Source organism: Daphnia pulex, chromosome 10 (genome assembly GCF_021134715.1).
Source record: "Daphnia pulex isolate KAP4 chromosome 10, ASM2113471v1".
Classification (NCBI taxonomy): domain Eukaryota; kingdom Metazoa; phylum Arthropoda; class Branchiopoda; order Diplostraca; family Daphniidae; genus Daphnia; species Daphnia pulex.
In genome coordinates this window covers 1532626-1552638 of record NC_060026.1, presented here as the reverse complement: position 1 = coordinate 1552638, position 20013 = coordinate 1532626, and the positions used below count along the sequence as shown (strand labels likewise).

General features: G+C 40.7%; 5 protein-coding genes and 1 long non-coding RNA gene across 13 annotated transcripts; 2 read left to right on the top strand and 4 right to left on the bottom strand.

Annotated features, from left to right (window-relative positions):
• Window positions 1–69: 69 nt before the first annotated feature.
• Window positions 70–3785, bottom strand: LOC124204767 (Krueppel-like factor 10). Its single transcript, XM_046601970.1, has 7 exons — window positions 3113–3785; window positions 2090–2248; window positions 1561–2031; window positions 1216–1488; window positions 1037–1145; window positions 867–967; window positions 70–800 (listed from the first exon to the last, which is right to left on the bottom strand). The coding sequence occupies exons 1-7, from the start codon at window positions 3215–3217 to the stop codon at window positions 561–563; spliced, it is 1458 nt and encodes a 485-aa protein (XP_046457926.1). The 5' UTR covers window positions 3218–3785; the 3' UTR covers window positions 70–560.
• Window positions 3786–4608: 823 nt separating this feature from the next.
• LOC124204765 (transcription initiation factor TFIID subunit 5-like) lies at window positions 4609–7267 on the bottom strand. Its single transcript, XM_046601967.1, has 8 exons — window positions 7050–7267; window positions 6796–6987; window positions 6532–6734; window positions 6273–6469; window positions 6008–6209; window positions 5816–5935; window positions 5141–5732; window positions 4609–5078 (listed from the first exon to the last, which is right to left on the bottom strand). Exons 1-8 carry the CDS (start codon window positions 7230–7232, stop codon window positions 4677–4679), a joined length of 2091 nt encoding a protein of 696 aa, XP_046457923.1. The 5' UTR covers window positions 7233–7267; the 3' UTR covers window positions 4609–4676.
• A 151-nt stretch (window positions 7268–7418) lies between these two features.
• Window positions 7419–8088, top strand: LOC124204773. Its single transcript, XR_006879106.1, has 4 exons — window positions 7419–7500; window positions 7609–7634; window positions 7739–7859; window positions 7923–8088. It is a non-coding gene; the product is annotated as an uncharacterized LOC124204773 (long non-coding RNA).
• A 108-nt stretch (window positions 8089–8196) lies between these two features.
• LOC124204772 (ras-related protein Rab-5C-like) lies at window positions 8197–10802 on the bottom strand. Of its 5 annotated transcripts, none has more exons than XM_046601980.1 (5): window positions 10655–10802; window positions 9740–9958; window positions 9569–9677; window positions 9244–9503; window positions 8197–9174 (listed from the first exon to the last, which is right to left on the bottom strand). In XM_046601980.1, the coding sequence occupies exons 2-5, from the start codon at window positions 9936–9938 to the stop codon at window positions 9059–9061; spliced, it is 684 nt and encodes a 227-aa protein (XP_046457936.1). In that variant the 5' UTR covers window positions 9939–9958; window positions 10655–10802; the 3' UTR covers window positions 8197–9058. The 5 variants fall into 5 exon arrangements, with proteins under 5 accessions (XP_046457936.1, XP_046457938.1, XP_046457933.1 ...); XM_046601982.1 differs by having other exon boundaries at window positions 10668–10796; XM_046601977.1 differs by having other exon boundaries at window positions 10518–10661.
• On the top strand, window positions 10697–15476 carry LOC124204766. 2 transcript variants are annotated; one of them, XM_046601968.1, is made up of 10 exons: window positions 10697–11679; window positions 11749–12025; window positions 12492–12595; window positions 13511–13888; window positions 13957–14145; window positions 14211–14305; window positions 14382–14472; window positions 14539–14661; window positions 14739–14829; window positions 14942–15476. In XM_046601968.1, the coding sequence occupies exons 1-10, from the start codon at window positions 11613–11615 to the stop codon at window positions 15069–15071; spliced, it is 1545 nt and encodes a 514-aa protein (XP_046457924.1). In that variant the 5' UTR covers window positions 10697–11612; the 3' UTR covers window positions 15072–15476. The 2 variants fall into 2 exon arrangements, with proteins under 2 accessions (XP_046457924.1, XP_046457925.1); XM_046601969.1 differs by having other exon boundaries at window positions 11364–11679; window positions 14945–15476.
• Window positions 15422–19998, bottom strand: LOC124204768 (zinc/cadmium resistance protein-like). 3 transcript variants are annotated; one of them, XM_046601973.1, is made up of 10 exons: window positions 19646–19998; window positions 19489–19549; window positions 18027–18214; window positions 17840–17964; window positions 17675–17772; window positions 17196–17609; window positions 16942–17104; window positions 16767–16869; window positions 16596–16697; window positions 15422–16198 (listed from the first exon to the last, which is right to left on the bottom strand). In XM_046601973.1, exons 3-10 carry the CDS (start codon window positions 18201–18203, stop codon window positions 15974–15976), a joined length of 1407 nt encoding a protein of 468 aa, XP_046457929.1. In that variant the 5' UTR covers window positions 18204–18214; window positions 19489–19549; window positions 19646–19998; the 3' UTR covers window positions 15422–15973. The 3 variants fall into 3 exon arrangements, with proteins under 3 accessions (XP_046457929.1, XP_046457927.1, XP_046457928.1); XM_046601971.1 differs by lacking the exons at window positions 19489–19549; window positions 19646–19998 and adding an exon at window positions 18291–18501; XM_046601972.1 differs by lacking the exons at window positions 19489–19549; window positions 19646–19998 and adding an exon at window positions 18297–18487.
• Window positions 19999–20013: the final 15 nt, after the last annotated feature.

The window sequence follows — 20013 nt, the reverse complement described above, 5'->3', positions numbered from 1 at the left end:
TGTTGTTAAAAAGAAAAGCTTTTTTTTTATAATGTTATTTAATTGTATTCATATTCTAGACCCGTAATATTCTTGATCAATATCGTAATTTATTATGTCCATTCGTTCGAAACACGATTATTATTTAGCTCGATAGTTATCATAAATCATTTGTGTGTGTGTGTGTGTGAATAAAAATAATTAACAAGCTCTAGACGGCTCGAACGAATCGTTTTAACAAATAACACAACAAAATGTGTCGTGTCGATGGTCGGGACAGAAATTTGTGTCGCCGTTGCATCGACAACTGAAACAAGAAAAATGAAATAAAACAAGAGGACATTACAAAATATATCCGCCCCCTTCCCCCTGCTGCTGCTGTTATGAAGAGATAACCTACTGACCGACCGTAGACACACAGCTGATGTATATATACTGTGTCCTACAGAGGTCCCGCCCTTTTTGTCTGCTTTTAAAAACAAATAAACATATGTAACTACTAACCCCCCAAAGTAAAAACAAAAAAAAGGATTCGAAAAATAATAAACATTTCATCATCATTTTGCTTATTTTTTCTTTTCTTAAATTGAGGGAATGGCAGTTGAGGCGGAGAGGATAATCTGCGCCGGGATCAATTGAGAAGCCACAGCAGGGCCGGCAGTAGTAGTAGGAGCAGTAACAGCAGTAGAAGAACTAGCTGAGGCTAGTTTGCGAGTGGCCAGCTGCCAAGCCATTGGTTTTTGCTCGCGAGCATGACGACGGACGTGCTTGGTCAAGTGGTCAGAGCGCATGAAACGGCGTTGGCAAACTGGGCAGCTAAACTGTTTTTAAAAATTCAATTGTAAAGAATTCAAATTGTTTTACAAAACAAAAATTAGAAATTATACCTTTTTTTCGCCAGTGTGAGTGCGTTTGTGACGGGACAGTTCGTCTGAACGCGAGAAACGGCGATCACATCCATCCCAGCTGCAGACGAATGGTTTCTCACCTAAGTCGATTAGGGAAAAAATTTGAATAAAAAATTTGTGAGAAACCTTTTTAAATAATTATAACCTACCAGTATGAGTCCTCATGTGAGCCTTCAAATGAGATGATTTAAAATAGTTTTTGCCACATCCTTCGAATTGGCATTCATAAATACGCCGACGTTTATCCACCTCCCTTTCCTGGAATTCCAACATTCGATTTTAGTTTTACATGACCGAGTTTGAAAAATCGTAATCAAATGGTATATACCATCTTGTTTGGAGCGATGAGGGTCATGGATGGGATACCGGCCGTAGTCAAAACAAAATGCGTTATTTGTCCGTTGTTATCACAGGGTGCCAGGAAAAGAGTAGCGCCATTGGCGCCCATCGAGCCAATATCGGCACCGGTTGCTGCCCCCAACGGCACGACCGGGATCACTCGAGTTGCTGACGATCCATTGATTACATTACAATTACCCAAAGCCGCACTATTCAGCATCAATTTGGGAGCAATGGCCACTGGCGATTTTATCGGGATCGCCTATCAATCAAAAAATCGAAAATGTTAAAAAAATTCTCTCTTATCTAATCAAATTAAATTTTTTGGTGTTACCTGAGAAGTTGTTGCCGGCATAGTCATTTCAGGTACAAAGCGAGATACAGAAAATTGCTGCACAAATACATCACTACTATTTTCATTATTATTTTCATTATTATTATTATTATTATTATTATTCGGTGGTGGCTTGTGATTGGTGATTTCCCGTGCTTCCCGGTTAGTGTCTTTGTTGGCTACAAAGATCTGTTCGGTTCCGAAATGAGCGTTGCGTAAATGCCGGTTGGTGTTTTTGTTTTCGACGAATATTATTTGACGGCCTGGCAATGCAGGACCGCCCATCAGCTTCTCCTTGTTATCTTGAGCCTCTTCGTGATTAAATTCTTGTTGCTGCTGCTGTTGCTGCTGCTGGACAGGCTCGGCAGTTCCGTCCTTTTTGCCAATCATGATGACCGAAACGGGCATCGAAGTGACGCTGCCTGGACTTGTAGGACTCGGAGTTCTCGGTGGCGTACAAGCCATCAATCTCTGTTTTATTAATAATTATTAGTCAACATTACTTCAAATAAAATTAATTAAAATATACCTTGGCGGATTGAAGATGATCGCTAGAATCATCGCTGGAAGCCCATTGGTCTTGCGATTCATCCGATGACGACCCGGCCTGACGGGTAGCGGCGCGTGAAAATGACAACAACGTCTGAACGGCCTCCAAATCAGCATCAATTTCCATATCTTCTTCGTCCTACATTCGCAATCAAACCATTTTTAAAAATTGATCCCTAATCACACACACACATAAAGGTGACGAAGGTGCATATGTGTTCCACATTTCGCTGAAACGGCAACAACCTTGGACTCGATCGACACACAAAATCCTTCAACTCGTTTAACCGTAAGATCCTGAAATACATGTGTTGAACATTGAACCCCCCCCCCTTTGAAAAATAATCAAAGATTGTGCAATTTTAAAAACTTACATCCGTTTTGTTTGTAATCTATAAAATAAAGTCACGTGTTTTATACACACAAAAACAGACATGAAAGGATATAGGGATAGGATCAAGAGCCTAGCAACAGCCAATCAGGTGGGGTCTTTTTATCTTTTTTTAAAAAACTTGCAAAACCCGCCGAAACATTTTCGTACCTACACACATAGTGAAAGTCGCTCTCTTTTTTTTTTAATTTAAAAAAGGTGCCGGGAAAGCGAAATATAGCACTCACGAACGCCACACACACACACATAATATACACAATGGGTATCACGTGATCGGCGAGTGACGAAGGCGGCCCACAACAACAGACAAAAATTCGGTAGAGAAAATCAACGGGGGCTTTTCCCACCCACCTCCCCTGGGTTGGTTGGTTCACTTGAAAAATTCGAGTTTAACTACGTGATAATTTTGTTAGTGCCATTCGCCACATGTTGGCATTACGTTGCATATTCGATTCGGCCCTACACACACACGCGCAATTGTGGACTACGTGATGTTTGTACCCAATGACCTCACGACCAAAAAAGAAAATCTGCTGTCATCCAACTATTTTCGTGCATTACATAAGTACAGATTTAAAAAAACATACTGGGAGAAAAAAGAAATAAACTTACAGCTGAATGTTGATCGAAATGAAGTTGAAGAGTTTTGTTGGTCGGTGTGGCCGGTGGTGTCATCAAAACTTCTGCTTCGTTATTATTATTCTTGGTCAAATCCATTTTTAGGAAAAACTTATTTAAAAAAATATTGCTTGTCAAATGCGGCGTGAAATAATCCTGATAATCGCACGATACACGGTTGGAGGAGTTTAGACGATTGTGTGTGTGAACACTTGAAGACGACGTGAACGACTGTGGTTCACTAGTACCGAATCTTTTAGCTTTTAACAGGGTCTGACTGTGTAAAATTTTGAGAAAATGTTTGGGAATAATAAAAAAAGGAACACACACACAAGTGTGTGTGTAGAGAACGTGGGGAAGTGGAGAGGAAAAATAAAAAACGTGGTGGGTTGAGCCCGCGCTGACGGAATATCCCGCGCGATCAAATTGGCGCCACAAGCGAATGGCCAGCCAATCAGAGACGAGCCCAACCACTAGCTGTTCACGTGCTCAACTCGTGTCACGAAAAACTGGAGGGAGGCTTTTTTTTTTAACTGCTGCTGCCAAACCGTACACAAATCTTTTAGCATTTTTCTTTTCCCTATTAACACACCCTTTTTTCTGGCGAAAAAATATATTACGTATTCGTTGACTTTGCATGGCAACTGCGCCAGCTGACGTTCATTATACGAATGGTAAACATTTTCGCTGACGAACATTGTTACGTGCGAATAAACTGGGACACGTACACAATGTTTTGGCATTGGTCGAACCGAGCCCCCCAACCGACAACTTTCTGTCGAGTCATTTCAGTTAAAATCCCTTTTTTTGGCTACCCCTACGCAAAGCTGTTTGATGTATACATGTAATGTTGCTATGCCACATTTGGTGTGTTGGGGCCTACACAGCCGATTGCGTCATTCCCTTATGTGTGATAATAAATCAACAGTTCCTTTCTTCTGTTGAAGGAATCTTTGAACGACAACGCGATAAGAATACAGTATTTTAATACACTTGGGACTAAATCAAATTTCCGGGATTTTTTTCTGATTCAATTAAAATTAATTATTGGCGAAAAAATAATAAATTATGTGTGCACACATGACGACCGACCGGTCGCTATACGTGTCCAAAGAAACAAGTTACGTGTGACTTTTGTCTAGCTCCAACCTTATTTGGTCTACAAAGAAATTTGAATTTTATTATCCCGTTAAGTCTCCATTTTATGGTCTAGACTTTGCTCGTTTTTCTTTTAATATTTGAACAGTTCTTTGGGATTTTTCCAAGGTTTGGTTCAAATTCAAAGGTTCACTGCGTAGCAATAGGAATTTAACCATTCGGACTGACTCAAACTGGAAACTTCTAGATCGACTCGGAAAAAACCAGGTCGATTATCTTCTATTTATACAGCGGTCTCGAGGTTCACTAGGCACGTTTACGAAAAATACGTAGCCAACTCGACAGAATTTGGTTTTTCCCGACTTGACAACAACAAAATGGATCTGTGGAAATAAGAGACAAAGTTATATGTATTTTAATTCTTATTATTATTTTTTAAAAATTGGTGTGAATCGAGGGATTAGCCTTCAAACATGCCGGCAGCGAGTAGCAAATTCCTCCGCGTGAAATGCAATGACATGACAGGAGTGGCTTTGGTCGGGTAACGTGCCAGGCGGAGCGATTCAATGGCGTTACTCCGCTTGAGAAGGTCTGGATTGTGACCCGAGATGTTGACGTCCTCTAAAGAGGACTCATCCGTCATCCGGAAGAAATCCCACAGTTGGATGGAGCCGTCCAGGGAAGACGTGGCGAACACGGTCCCGTCTCGACTGAAGGCCAAACTGGAGATTGTCATCGTGTGCCCAGGCAGGTCGGCCAATAAGTGACCGTGAGCCAGATCCCATAACAGGACTTTTTGATCAGCTCCACCGGATGCCAGAAAACGGCCGTCGGTGGAGAAACACAACGCCGAGACGGTTCCCTACACAAACAAAAAACTTGTAAAGAAAAACAAACTCATAAAAAGGATGAAAATGTTTTTACTTTATGACCAGTCATTAGCCGGACACAGTTGCCAGTTACGCAATCCCATAAACGGACGCTCCTATCGCTGGAACCTGTGGCGACGTAATTGGAATTGGGATGGAATTGGACCACGTCAACGTCTGAATAATGGCCGGCAAAGATCCTTAAAGGCTGGTGATGATCGGTGGCCCAAAGTCTGGCAGTCCGATCATGTCCGACTGATGAGAAATAGTAGCCGTGAGGGGAAAACCTCACGTCCCACACGGGGTAAATGTGGCCTTTATAGACCACCAGGCAGGTCCACGTCTGCAAACTCCACAGCCGGATCGTGGCGTCTTCCGACGATGATAAGAGTAACGTCCGGTCGTGACTGAACGAGGCAGCGTAAACCGGCCCGCAATGGCCGTGAAGGACTTTCATAGTCTCACCCGTCTTGTCGTCCATCATACGAACGAGAACATCTTCGGCCTCCTTGTCGATATCGGCCAATTGCTCGGCCGGTTTCATGGCCCGGAGTTTCTGGGGTACAAGACTCCAAACTTTGAGGATGGAATCGGAAAACCCTACGGCTAATAGTGACGAATCCTCGCAGAATTCGACGCACGTGACCCTGTCATTCACAAAAAGGGAAAAAGAAAAAAAATTATAATTTCAAATTGAATGGAAAAAATCAGGTAAATTAGAATAACTGACGTTTCCGCGCAATTCAGCATCGTGTAGAAACAAATGGACGGCAAATTGTCTGGACCAAGAGCCACCCTCTTGCTGGCTTCTCGTAGGGCCCTGACCTTCTCCAGTTTGTCGATATCTCTCCTGAAACAGAAACTCACAGCTCAACCATTTTCCTTTTTTTCCACACCATTTTTCACTGCATCTGCATCTTACAAATCTGGTAATGGCAATCGGCTGGCCGGTGGAGCATTAGGGTCGCTCTTGGCTTTCTTGTTGAGCAACGGATCCTTTTTGGGTTTCTTCTTTTTGGGCTTTTCACCACCTTCGCCGGGTTCTCCGTCCTCTTCCTCCTCGACTACCGGAAGCTGGATATCGGGCTCTTTGAGCAGACCATAGTAGATTTTGGTCTTGTTTACTGTAAGTGAAAAGAATTGGTAATTGTTTTGGGGATTTCTTTCTAATCTCTTGATTTGTGTACCTTGTCTGTTGGCCTCGCCTTCCATGGCTCCGGCTGTGGATTCAACTTGGGCTTTATTTCTCGGCACTCCTTCGTACATGTCGACGTACAAGTGTTCCTGAATGACGTTCATGACAATTGATTGGTTCTTGTCCTGCAAAAACCGCTTCAAAACCGAGTAAGTATCCCGGGACATTCGAACGGTGAACTGACTTGATCTGTTTAACAATTTAAGTTTTTATGATTGACGATTTTATTTAAAAAAAAAGTGATTTGTTACTTGAAATTCTCCATGAGATCACTGCCTTTCATGTGTTCTTTTTTGGTAATAAAAGAAACTTTTTTAAGATCATCCTGATAATAATCTTCCTGATCTGTTGAAAAACGTTCCATAAATTTAGCGGCTTCTGATTCATGTTGGTTGTAAATCATTTCCAAATACATGTGGACAAATAAAGGGTACAATACTAGGGACAGCTCATGCTGAAAAGTAAACAAATTGAAATTATTATTTGAAATTGAGTTGAATATCTTTTGACCATACTTTATAAACATCCAGCGAGCTTTCCACAAATCTCCTGTAACTTAGGTAAGCTTTTTCGTAGGCATTTGGGTCTCCTTCGCTCTTGTATGATGAGAGCAAATTTGTTGCCTCTGAATCCACTTGAAGAGCTTGTGCATCTCGTAATTGATCCTCCTTGAGCCGTGCTTCTTTTTTCAAAATATCAGCCGTCCCCTAATACATTGTAAATAAATGAGACGCCGAAATTTAAAAATAATCATGTCATTTTCAGTTACTTTCAGGTTGTGCTTCTGAAGAAACTGTAATACGGCCGCAAGGGTATTGGAGTCGACATTTTCTGGTTCTACAGGTTGAACTGCACTGTTTTCACTTGGAACTTCACTGTTTTGACTTTCAGATGCTTCAATTTTCGCGTTTGAATTACTTGTTTGAGATATCTGATTCATATCGAACTCCATTTTTCCTTTTTTTTTTCGTTGTAAACAACCCCGACAGCGGGTTTGCATTGTGCCAGTTATCAAATTTATTTACTAAAATATTAATTAAAACAATACTTTACCCATAATAAAATTGCTAATTTTTCTAGCATCAAATTAATATAGGTTTTAATATGTTTTACGATATAATATTTCAACTATTTTTAAAGAAAGGAGTGGAAACGGAAATAGGCAATGTAGGAGACCATCAGGCACTGGCTCTCTCACTCTTCTCTGCAGTCTTTCCTAGGTAAGTTCATTCTTGGTTTTACTGAGTTAACAAAATCCAATATCATCCAACAATTGCCTCGTTTTCAACATCTCTAACCGACTGTTTCGTTTTCCTTGTTTCATTTAGAGACCGACTGCATCATGAGAGCTAAGGTAATTATCGTTTTTCTACCTATTCTATGTGTTTCATGTATCGGTGTACTGTGATGCTTGTCTCGAGGCTTGTGAATCTAATGGCCGGCTCTTTCTTTCTTTAGTGGCGTAAGAAGCGTATGCGTAGGCTTAAGCGTAAGCGCAGGAAGATGCGTGCTCGCTCCAAGTAAATCCATTCTCAACCACTCGCAGTCACATGGAAGCAAATGGCAGTCTGATTCTTAGGTAAGTTCACTAGTTTTAATGACGCCGTGTAAATTGTCTCTAACTGTTCTGTTCTTTCACTAGGTAATTCTGGGTCAGCTGTCATCCAGAACCAGAAAACTAATTACCACCACGAGTTCCCACTTGGACAAAAGCTGCTGAAATTTGGCTGTAAAAAAAATTACCTCTTGTGAAATGTCATTCGTATTTGTACCATGTGCATCAATATAGATTCGCCTTTTCACAAGAATATCCAAATTTTTCTCGTTATTTCTCCACTCATTTCAACTTCCAAAGTGCAAAGGCTTATCAGTATCAGTAAAGCCAATTAAAGAAAGAATGAAATGAAATCAACGGGCAAGGCAAGAAATGTACATTTCCTGATATAGCAGCGTTACTTACACGATATCCAAGTTAGGACATTATTCGAAAGATATTGGGAGGGCCACGATCATGATCAAGGAGAGAAAAAGCTAAATAGGTATATAGAGAAGAAATGTGTGGAACACCTACATTGATTTGTATATAAAAAAAAAAAAAGGTAATCAAGGTTTCACAAAGCTTGATATACAAAAGTTTTGAAGGGCGGGGGGGAGGTTCGAGTATACACAAAAGAAACGGGGGGAAGAAATTCTACACACGAGAAAAAAGAACCATCACACAAGTTTGTTTGAAGTAAAAACGTGGGGGGAAAAAAGGTGTGTGTTATGTAAAAACCAAAATAGAAAAAAAACATGGTTGATGATGGTCGGGAGATTTAATAATACAGAGTCAGGCCATTATTTTTTGTAAACCCTTGCCTTGTTTTCTTTTCCAATTCAAATTCGCCATTTAATTTGGAATGTCGCTGCTCCGTTTGAATAAAAAAAAAATTAAAAAATAAACGATCGACACAACGGATAATCCCCAAAAAAGGTTGTAACTATTTAAATGCTGCAAATTATATTCTGATGGGGGGAGGGGGATGCTGTAAAGGGATATGATATAAAAGTCCTTTTGATGGTTTACAAAAAAAAAAATTAGGGAAAAATAATAATAAGAAAGAAAAGGAATTGGATCCCCGCGTGTGGAAAAAACAAAGAAAACAAAGAACGGATGATTTTTTCTTTTTTTTTAATATATGGTTTTTTTGTTGTTTTTGTTGTCTTTCATAAATGTGTGTAGTATGTGTTTTTTTTCTTTGTTTAGTTTCTTTTTTTTGTTGTTTAATTATTTCGTGATCACTTGCAGCACGAGGAAGCTGGTTTGTTGCCGTCTTCAGCTCTGTCTAGCCTCCTACCCTGCCCACTGCTTCCGCCAACACCTCCAGCTCCGTCGTTCTTAGGTAGTTTCTTGGCTGTCAAGTGCAAAAAGAAAGATGTACATAGAGAAGAATAATTGCATGTGAGTAATGAGTTGAATTTACCGATAGCCAAGAAGATGTCGTTGACGTTCATGGCCGTCTTGGCTGACGTTTCCATAAATAGAAGTCCGTTTTCTTCGGCGTAGCCTTTAGCTTCGTCAAATTCAACAGCACGTTTAGCGGCCAAGTCGGCTTTGTTGCCCGCCAAGGCAATGACAATGTTAGGGGAGGCTTGACGTTGCAACTCTTTCACCCAGACCTTGGCCCGGCCAAAAGTGTCTTGGTTTGTTATGTCGTACACTACAATAGCCGCCTGTGCCCCTCTGCAAATATCAACAAAGGTGTTATTGATACAAGTTGACACTTTTTGTTTTATGATCAATCGTACCTGTAATACATGGGGGCAAGACTGTGGTATCGTTCCTGGCCAGCAGTATCCCAAATCTCAAATTTGACAGTTGTGTCATCCAAACAGACTGTCTGTGTCAAGAAAGCCGCTGGAAAGAAAACGACAACATTAACAACTGTGATCAAAGAGTGGAGATGAAATCATGTTTACCTCCGATGGTACTCTCCTGGTATTCATGGAACTGTCCTTTGACAAAACGGAGAACCAGACTGGACTTTCCCACTGCAGACTCACCGAGAAGCACCAGTTTGAACTGGCAGATTTTGCCCTGTGTGGCACCATTTGGTCGCTGTGCAGCTCCACCGGCTGCTGCTGTTGCTGTTCCAGCTTGATTCCCACGATTGGCCATGACTCTGCTGTAAACTGAAGCTGCAACAAGAAAGAAAAAAACATCAGTTCACAACCTTGTGCAAAAAAATTAGCCAAGGTAGAATCCTTATACATATTGGGAATAAAAAAAAAGAGAATTTGATTGGCTTCCTGTGCTTCTGACCTACTAAAACAAAACAAGAACAAAAAGCTATATACCCCAAACCAGGAAACTGTTTGAGAATTCTGAACTTGAAAAATTCTAGGAAAAAATCAAAATACGATTCCTCCAAGCCGCTGGTTTGTTAAGTGTTACGAAATGCAAAACACGTCGTTATAAAAATGAAGGCACCAAACAACACCACACACAAGACGGAAGACCCAGCAGCCAGGGGTGGTATTTTGAAACGTCACTTGAACATCAGACGGTGGTAGGGTGGGTATATCGATATTATACGGGAAATGTTACACGTAATTTTTTCTCTCGAGTAGAATGGGGAGGGAGTATAAGGAAAAAGTAAAGAAAAAATCAAAATTTTATGGAGGGGCTGATTGGAAAAAGATAGCAGTAAATCTGTTATTTTTTCGAGAGGCGTCTACCGACACGAACAAAACTTACACAAGGGATAAAATAACCGATGCTGTTCAGTGGGGGGAAACAAAAAGTCAAAACTCTTGATGACACACACACTTCTTTATGACGACGACAGGAAGGAAGAGAGTTTCAATAGTATGAACGTAGGCAATAGTTTTTACATGTAAAGATTACGAAATTCGACTGCTCTAGTGCTATCTCGCTGCTGTGTGTTGGAAAAAATTTTATTATTCGCAGCGAAAAAGCGAAATCCTCACAACAGGGAGGAGGGACACACAAGAACTAGCCCACCAGGCGGACAAATATCGAAACATGGCAACCTTGTTGTGTTAAATAACTTTTTTACTCGAAAAAATCCAAAATTTTTTAAAAATCTATTATTTAACTTAGTCAACATTTACATATCGAGCGTTAACGATTCGTAATGAATAATGCAGAATAATTAAAACAAATTCCACGTAGATATCGAATAAACCGTGAATTTCGTCGGTACTATTTAGCTCTGGTGAGCCATCTAGCGGTCAAAAGAGTCACTCGAATGGCCAGATCGAGGGGAGGTGTTTTCTCTTCTCTCCATCCGCCCCGGAAACTTTAATTAAGACAAAGCGATGGAAGGGGGAGACGACGTAGAGGATAAGATACAAATAATCCACAAATCTAATCTCGGTCTTAAATTGGCAATCACGGAAACGTCATGGATTCCCGCCCGGCAAGCCGTCTGCTTTCAAAAAATAAGAGAAGAGCCAATTGTCGTTATTACCTTTTAGTAGAAGCGGCGGCATATACATAAATATATATCAGAGAGCGCGACAGCAGCACAGCTGCTTCTCTCTGTGAGTATAGAGTTAACCATCCGGGGGTAGTAGTGCACTGGCAATCCGGTGTGTGTGTATATTGACGTCCGCGTCAGGGGCCCACGGCGGCGTCAGTATCACAGCGACGGCTAACAGATCCGCACGTGTCTCCGTTTGTTTCCTCGACCGAAAAAAAAGTGTTGTGTGTGCGTCTATACTTGTTTTGTCGCTTCAGCCAATGATGACCTAAGAAATAAATCCGTCCAAAAACCAGAGAGAAAAACAACAAAATTTTTTAAAAAAAGGACAAAAGTTATTTCAGAAAATGGCACGTCAACTCATCATTGGATTACTACTCTTTTGTGTCATCGTTCACGCGGCGCAATCTCAAGGTATATAAAAATCACCCCAGCAAATATGTACGGCCTCTGTTTTTTTATGTTTTAACATTTTTGTTGTAGAATTGAAAAATGGAACGGCCTGCAAGGAGGAGATACTGCAACTTGTTTGCGAGTCCGAGACGGAAGTTTTGGTTATCCATCGGGCGGTTTTCGACGGACAAGATTCGGATGGATGCGGATTTCTGATGCCGATCAACATCTCTTCCCTACTGCCACCGGTGTCATCGGCCATTCAACAACAACCAAAGAATATAACCGATCAGGAGGAACTGCAGGAAATGATCGAACTGGATAGTCGCCGGCGATTATTCTCCGTCCAATCGACTGTCAACCGCCGGTAGGTTTTGTCGTCCCATCTACTTAGCTAATGGCACTCTACACCCAATTAATCAGTCAATTGGCCGCGTTAATCAGCCAAGTCTGATTTAGAGTTTGGGTCGTCCAACCAACGGTTGATGGATGATTCAAAAAAGATTTCACCAGCAGCTGTGCAATATCATCTCGATAGATATCGACAGGGGAGAGAATAAAGTTCAGTATAGGGGGGGAGTAGGTTTTTCCAGCACGCACGGGCAACTTTTTCAATAGTTTATTTGCGTCGGTAGTAGTCGAGGGGGGACACACACAAAAGGAGGAGAGGCTTTTAGTAGTCTGAGGGGGGATGTCAGCGTTGATGGAGTAAAGCATTTGTCATCCACTTAAAAACATGAAAGTAACTACTAGTCTACTACTAGTGCAGTAGTAGTACATCCGAGCTCCTTTTAGCATAATCAATACAACATTTCTTCCTTCTTTTTGAACAGATGTAGCGGCTTAAACAACTGCACCGTCCAATTGGAAAACGATGAACCGCAAGCCAAGCAATGGGGAGATGGCAAACTCCAAGTTCTCTACAACTGCATCCCAGGTTTAGTATTTTGGGGGATCATTTTAAAAATTATTCAGAGTGCAAAGTTTTTGTTTTTTCTCTCCACCGGAAACTTTTCCTTGTTGTCTTTGCGCATGTGTCCGTGTGTGTTTTTCGGCTAAGATCCAGCAGCAGCAGCCCATACACACATAGTATAGTATAGGATGGATATACACCGGATCAATAAAGTCTAGCGCGCTCTCTCTACCACCGCCACCCTTTTTTTACGTGAGAGTCTCTCAAAAAGCCACTCTCTTTTTTCACTCTCTGACATGTCTAGACCAGCAGAAAAAGAAAAACACGTACAACAACTTATTAATAAGCCTCGCCACTTCTCTGCGTACATGTCTGAAAGAGATGGACTTGTATATATAAGCCGCCGGAATAGAATCGGATCAGATATAGACTGATTGTTAATTACAACGCTCATCGATCACATGTCACGTTTTGTAATTTGACTCTCAAATGAGACCCCTTCCGCAAAAATGAATCCTTATAGATGGAACTGTAATAAATCGTTTTCACACACACACACACAGATGTGTGTGTGTGTATCTCTGCCCTTTGTGTTGTCAACACCCCGCAAAAGCATCCGGCGAAGAATACAAAAGGCGCCCACAGGAAAGAATAAGAAAAGAATGTTGAGAGAGTGATATACGATATCCGACTGCTGGCTTCGACAGCACCAACACAACATCCTCCTTGTTTTTTTCCAGGAGCCAGAAGAAGACTCCCTCGAAGACTAAAAAAAGAAACAAAAGCTGTCTCACCCCCCCACCCTAGCAATAATATTACTTTCCCATAGATATATTTTTACACGTCAACGGGCTTCAATCCTCTCTCACACACAAAGAGAAAAATATCCGCTTTTCCGCTTTATTGGCAAATCATCTTTTCTTTCTTTCTTTGCAACAGCCAAGTCGGCTAGGTACAGTTGTGACGCCAAAATCGAAATTGTCACTCCCGAAATGCAGCAGCAGCAAAGTGCTCCTGGGCAAATCCTGGTCTCTGAAGAGGATTCTCGAGTCACGCCTACAACGATGGAAACGGCGGGAGAAGTGCTTTTGTCGACTCCGGTTTCAATCAAACCCAAATGGTATCCAGGGCCGGAGCAGGTCGTTGGCTGGGGTTACCTACACAATATGGGATACCCTTCCTACTACCGTGGAAGCATTAAAGGAGCCTCGACAGGAGCCTCGTCAGGAGCCGAGGAAACGGTCGATTGCCGGTGGACCGTTCGAGCCACTCACGGACGTCGAGTTCGACTCACTTTACTCGATTTGTCCATCAGAAGTAAAACTAATAAAAATACCATTTACACTTGATTAAATAAATAATGGGATTATTTCGGGTATTACCAGGTGTGCTGCACGGAGAGCACGAGTGCAAAGATGTTTTGACCGTGACGGAACATTCACGCTTGTTACTCAACAAATGCGGGCAAGTGGAAGAGCCGCTGGTGATTGAATCATCTTCCGATGAGATTAACATCACCCTGTCGGTCAAATCGCATTTCATTCCAAAGAGGGGACTCATGGCCTATTTCACTGGTAATTTGAGAATTAAATAATTATATAGATGGAATTATACTCATTTTCTGCTGTTTAAATGATAGCGATGGGGTGTCCGACGCCGCGAGTTCCTAAACAGGGTTACCTAGTCACCGGAAGTAATTCGTCTAGGGCGGAATTCATTTGTTCCGTCGATCACGTAATGATTGAATTTACAGTTTTAAAATGGATTCGATTATTTAATAGGCGTGTAATTAAATTCACCGCTTGTTTAGGTGTTTCCCGACACGGGCCTACGCTTCCGCAATCTCACCTGCCTGGACCAAGAAGGGCACAGGTGGAACGAAGACCTGCCAGACTGCATTGGTATTATTATACACTTGCCGATGAAATTCTTAGGCCCCTATTAAAATTAATTTCTGAATTATTTAGATATTAAACATTTCAATAATAAATCCTCGTCGTCATCCAATCACACTCCGAAGAATCATAAAGCAATTAACCGAACTGCTACCGAACCGGAAGCTGGCGAATTAACCTACAGTCTCACATACGGTAATTTAAAAAAAAAATCTAATTAGTAAAAAAAATTTGAATTAATTAAATTGAAATTTGTTAAATTTTTACTGAAGATTTGATCGTTCCTACTTCCATCATTGCTGGACTCATCCTGGGCAATCTAATCGTCTTGGCGGGAGTGATCCATTGTCGACGACGCAACAGGTAATTTGACTAAATAAATGGCTGGCTATAAAAGCCACTAAAAGTAATAGAATGAGCTAATAAAAAGCAAAAGAGTCACGACAAATAAAACATTCCCCCCTCCAAACAAAAGCAGGAAATTGGGCGGTCAAAAGGTCGAAAGTGGTAAAGGCGGTGCTGACGACGGCGAGGAATGCGTTCCGCTTCAAGAGACTCCCGGACCGAGCGACGTTCCACAGAATCGAGTCGGAACGCCAGTTTAACAAAACACACAATCCAACTGTTGATGAGGCTAAAAATAATAATAACAAATGATTTCAAATCCAGTCAACCATCAAAACGTTTCTGTAATTGAATATAAGAAACATAAGCTCATCAATCTTAACAAGATTTTTTTTTTAAATAAAAATATACTCAACTTTTTCATCAATTAATTTTTCAAGAAAACAAAATTCTTACTGTTTCTTTTTTCCGCTTGTTTTGGTATTCGTGTGTGTGAGCTTCCTTTTGAATTCTCCCGCCGTTGTCGTATAATCTTGCCGCCATTCAACTTTTAAAAATATCATCCGAAAATTGTGTTTTTCTCCTCCTATCGCTTCGAAATCATCCCCCATTTGAATGTCTAATTGCATTATATATCAATGTCACAAATACAAGATAAAAAAAGATTGTGTGAGGGGACGACATTGAAAGTTTATAGACAAGAAGAAGAAGGACAAAACAATTTCAGGCCACACTCAAAAGTGATTGGATTAAGCAAAATTTTGTTTCGACGGAGAACGAGACGATAAAAAAGAGTGAAACAAAACAAACAACAAAAAAGAAAAAAACTACTCGAGTCAACACAGACAATACGGCAACAAAGGCCGGCAGTTTGTTTGTACACAATTTCAAAAAAAAAAAAAAAGTGACACACACGTCGAGGATTGAGAGACTCGACGCGTATTTTGAGAGGAACATGACACCATCAAAATTCATTTTTTGGATGGAGCAAATCTGTTTTTAAAAAACAAACAATTATCAACCGAATATAAACGCAAAAAAATTCTAGGTTGGGATCGCTTAGCACTTTTGTTTATAAAAAATTTTCCACTTTTGTCAAGTTTGTTTCAGTCAAACTTGTGATAAAACCAAAAAAGGATGGCTGGATTCTGTTGAATAAAAATCAGGACTTGATTGCAATGGAATTGACGTCATGAAGTAAACGTGAATGAGCCGCCGCTTCTTGCTCGGCGCAGCACGAATTGGCCAGCATCAACTCGTCCGCTCCGCTTTCATCCGCTCTTGGCAATGGATTGGGCGCCACGATCCGGTTGGCCAGTCCGTTGGCTGTCGAACGCTGACGGCAATCGTTGGCAGTGATTTCCAGTAACTGTTCAGTCTCTCGACCCTCCAAGTTCCAACACAGAAAAAAGCTCAAATATTATTCCGCTTGATCAAAATTAAATTTAGTGAAAAGCGAATCGCCATTCCAGTTGAGGTGTTTTCGGCATGCAAGAAAAAAAGGTAAATAATAATAGGGAGAAGAAAGAAATTAAAGAAAAAACAATTTTTATTAATACGAAGAAGGGCATTTAGAAAATAATCAAAAGTTGGCCAAAGAAAAAAAAGCGATTCGTGTAGAATGTTGGGGCAGGTAGGTAGGAGTAATGTGCACTTTTAATGTGTGGCAAGAGCATAGCAGTGTCATAAAGCAATCAAACTCAAAACTAAATGTGACTACCTACATCCTCGAGAACTATAATTCCGTCACCAAGGGTCGGGTTTTGTTGACCGACGCCCTTTACCTGTTTGGATGGACCGCAGCAAGTGTTGGCTTCGCACGTCTCTTTGGCTGGGCAATCCAATGCGCAACTCTCTGTCTCGCTGGCACTTTCGTCTCCAGGAAGCTAATAAATCAATGAAATGTTTTAAAAATTAACTTCTCTTTTTTGATTAAAGGTTTAAAAACAAAATACTTCAGTGAATTCTGGCTGGATGGTAGTCGAGTGAATTCCTTCATTGTGGAAAAATTCTTTGACCCTCTCGGCGATTTTCATATAGTCCGACAGATTGCGGCACCTTTTATTACATTTGAACAAACTCAACGGATGAAACAGTGACACAATTGAATTATGTAAGGAAAGCACGTACCGAATGTGAGCTGAAGCGATAATCCGATCTCCTGCCAGCTGCCAGACGTGAAATTCGTGGACTGCCAAAACTCCTTCAACTTGGCTAAGCAATTTGCGCTGAATGTCGTCCAACTGGATGTGAGTCGGGACGGTTTGCAGTAGAATCAAGGCAGACTCGTGCACTGCGCCAAGAATAACACGAAACATAAATTATGATAATGTGAACGGCAAACAATGGCGTAAAAGTATTGATTTTGTTCTTTTCCCACTTACACAATGGCCAAGTGGACCACATAATCAGGCAGACCATGGCCACGCTGAGAGCGGGATCAACGTACAGTTTGTACTCCCATTCCGTCAGCCAAATGACGAGGGCAGAAACAATGACGACAACCGATCCGAGAGCATCGGCTAGGACGTGCAAGAAGACTCCGTGCATGTTGAGGTTTTTGGGTTTGGACTTTTTGGTTTTGGCAGTTTTCGAATTGGCGTGGGGCGAATTCTCAAGCTCGTATACAGCGTCGTTTTCATTGTCGTCAATATCGGCTAACTGGGCAAGATGAGAATGCCCGTGCTGCAGGTGTGAATGGCCATGACCATGACCATCACTGTGGCTGTGCCCGTGGCTGCTGCCACCGCCTCCATGGCTGTGTCCGTGACTTTTGCCTCCGTGACTATGGCCGTGCTCTAAAATAAAAATAAAAAAATTGTTTTAAAAGATTTTCTTAGAATTTTGGTTGAAATGGCTTTACCGTGGAAAAGCAAAAGGCCAATAAGATTCACAAAGAGGCCAATGCAGCCAACAACAAGAATGAGTTGAGGATCATGAATCTCTTCAATTTCAATGAATCTGAAAGAATAATAGCAATGATGAGTTGGAGAAGAGCTTGTGTGCGTTGGAAGAAGAGAGTTGTTACCTTTTCAGAGACTCGACTAGGATAGAGAAACACAAAGCAATAAGGAACACTGAGTTAACCAGGGCACCGAGGACTTCAGCTCGAGCCCATCCAAAGGTATTCTTTGACCACTTCTTTGGCGACATCTGAACAAAGGAGGCTCGGTTATTGTGGGTCAAACTCAATACAGTAGAAAACACCATCTTACCTTGACTGAAAGAAAGGCGATAACAATTGAAACTACGTCACTGAGCATGTGAAAACTATCAGCTACTAAGGCCATTGAATTCGTGACATATCCAACAACCAACTCAATGACGAAAAAACTGGTGGTAAGGGCAATCATTGAAAGCAAGCGACATTTCTTTCCGGAATATCGCCCCATTTTTTCTGAAACTGAAAAAAAGAAATGAACATCAACAATGATCCAGCAGTGGGTGGTTTACATTTCTTGTAAACAAAAACAAATTACCCTTATGTTAAGTAACTATAATATCACTATTTCAATATCCGACAATCTCGAGTATACTTGTGGTTGATTACAAAAAGATAAATTTAAACATGGGATTTGAGCGGTCTATTGTAATCACTGGGCTTGACAACAGCTAAACCTGCAATGCCTTTTCAACTAAAAATCCAAGTCAGAACATCTCTTCCCATGTCTCTTCAGTCTGCTGTTGCCAAAAGGGTTTTTATCGGGTTGTGCAACCTATTTTTACAGAAGCTGCTTGTAAATGACCACACCATTAGGGGTTGCCGATAAAATTCACACGACACTTCCCATGGGATTTTGTAAGAAAAACGTGCGCACGTTATAGTGTATGTTATGATGAAAGGCAACAAAAATTGAAGAATAGGGGAAACGACCTTGATTTCATCACAATTATACTATTTTCTTTATCATTATATTTTCATAGAGGCGGCTTCGTTTATTCTAGATTTTTCTATTTGATTAACTAAGCTTTTTGTCCTCGAAAGCGGACTACATTTAATGCCATTCCTGCAAATCGTTTCACATTTTTCTTTTAGGTTTCTGATGGCTGAAATCTAATGCACAGGCCAATTTTAATCAATTCGGGAAATATCGATTGAAACACGAACTGAACATTTCGTCATTCACGAAAAAAAAAAAACTTGTTTGAAAGATCCAAACTTATCTAATCATGAGTTTACAAATATGTCTGGAGATCATGTTACAATACAGTAGCATATACGCTGACTAATCAATACATACATACGGTCCCTCCTACTTCAAGTGGAATAAACTATAGCGTTGATTGCTGCGGTCACTGGAGACATCAGATAATGAGACTAATTAGAGGATATTGTTAGAGATCTAAAGATGAATAGACATTTGATGAGAATGTGCTGGTGATGAATGAGAGACAATAAGAGATAAAGAAGGGGCGGGTGAACATGATTCAACGGAAGTAGGAGAATCTTGATTATGATAGATATGTTACTTTTCTTTGTTTCTATTTTGATAGCTTAAAATATTTCACGGCATAACGGCGGTGTCACAACAAGGTTTATAAAATATGACATTGAAATCAGTGGTGAATGAACCATCTGGCTATAGTTATAGATCCTTAGCGACGGGTTATTTATAGTCTAGTTTTCTTTTTTCTTTCCGTCACACATGTCCGTAAAAATAATCCATAAACCCTCACCGTATTTTTGTCGCGTCAGTGTCGCCGTGTAGCCTACTATGTAGGCGGACAAGGTTCAATGCTATGACCAAAAGAAAATATACATTCTAGAATGATTATTTAATTTAATGCAAATCACAATTAAAACATCAGCTTGAATTTCGGCCGTTCAACTTACACGGGTATCGCACAATTATTTCTGTACCTAGCAGGACAAAATGGAAGAGAAATTTTTTCACACAACAAAAGTAACCGTTTAAAAATAGGTTAGTAGCACGCAATACTTGGCTACTTGCGTAATAACAAGAAAATCAGGACAAGATTACTCGGACAGTTGGACATGATTGGACTGGGACGTCACGCTGGAACTTGGAAGCTGCGAATGAAAGTAATTATGAATGACACAAGAAGGAAATTAGTTACCTAAATAATAATAAAATAGAAACAGATTTGCATTGGTGTAAAGCAATAAAACAAATTTCTTTTATTAGAAATTTTTCCAATAAAATTTTGCTCGCATTTCACTTTTCCGAAAATGCTGTTTAG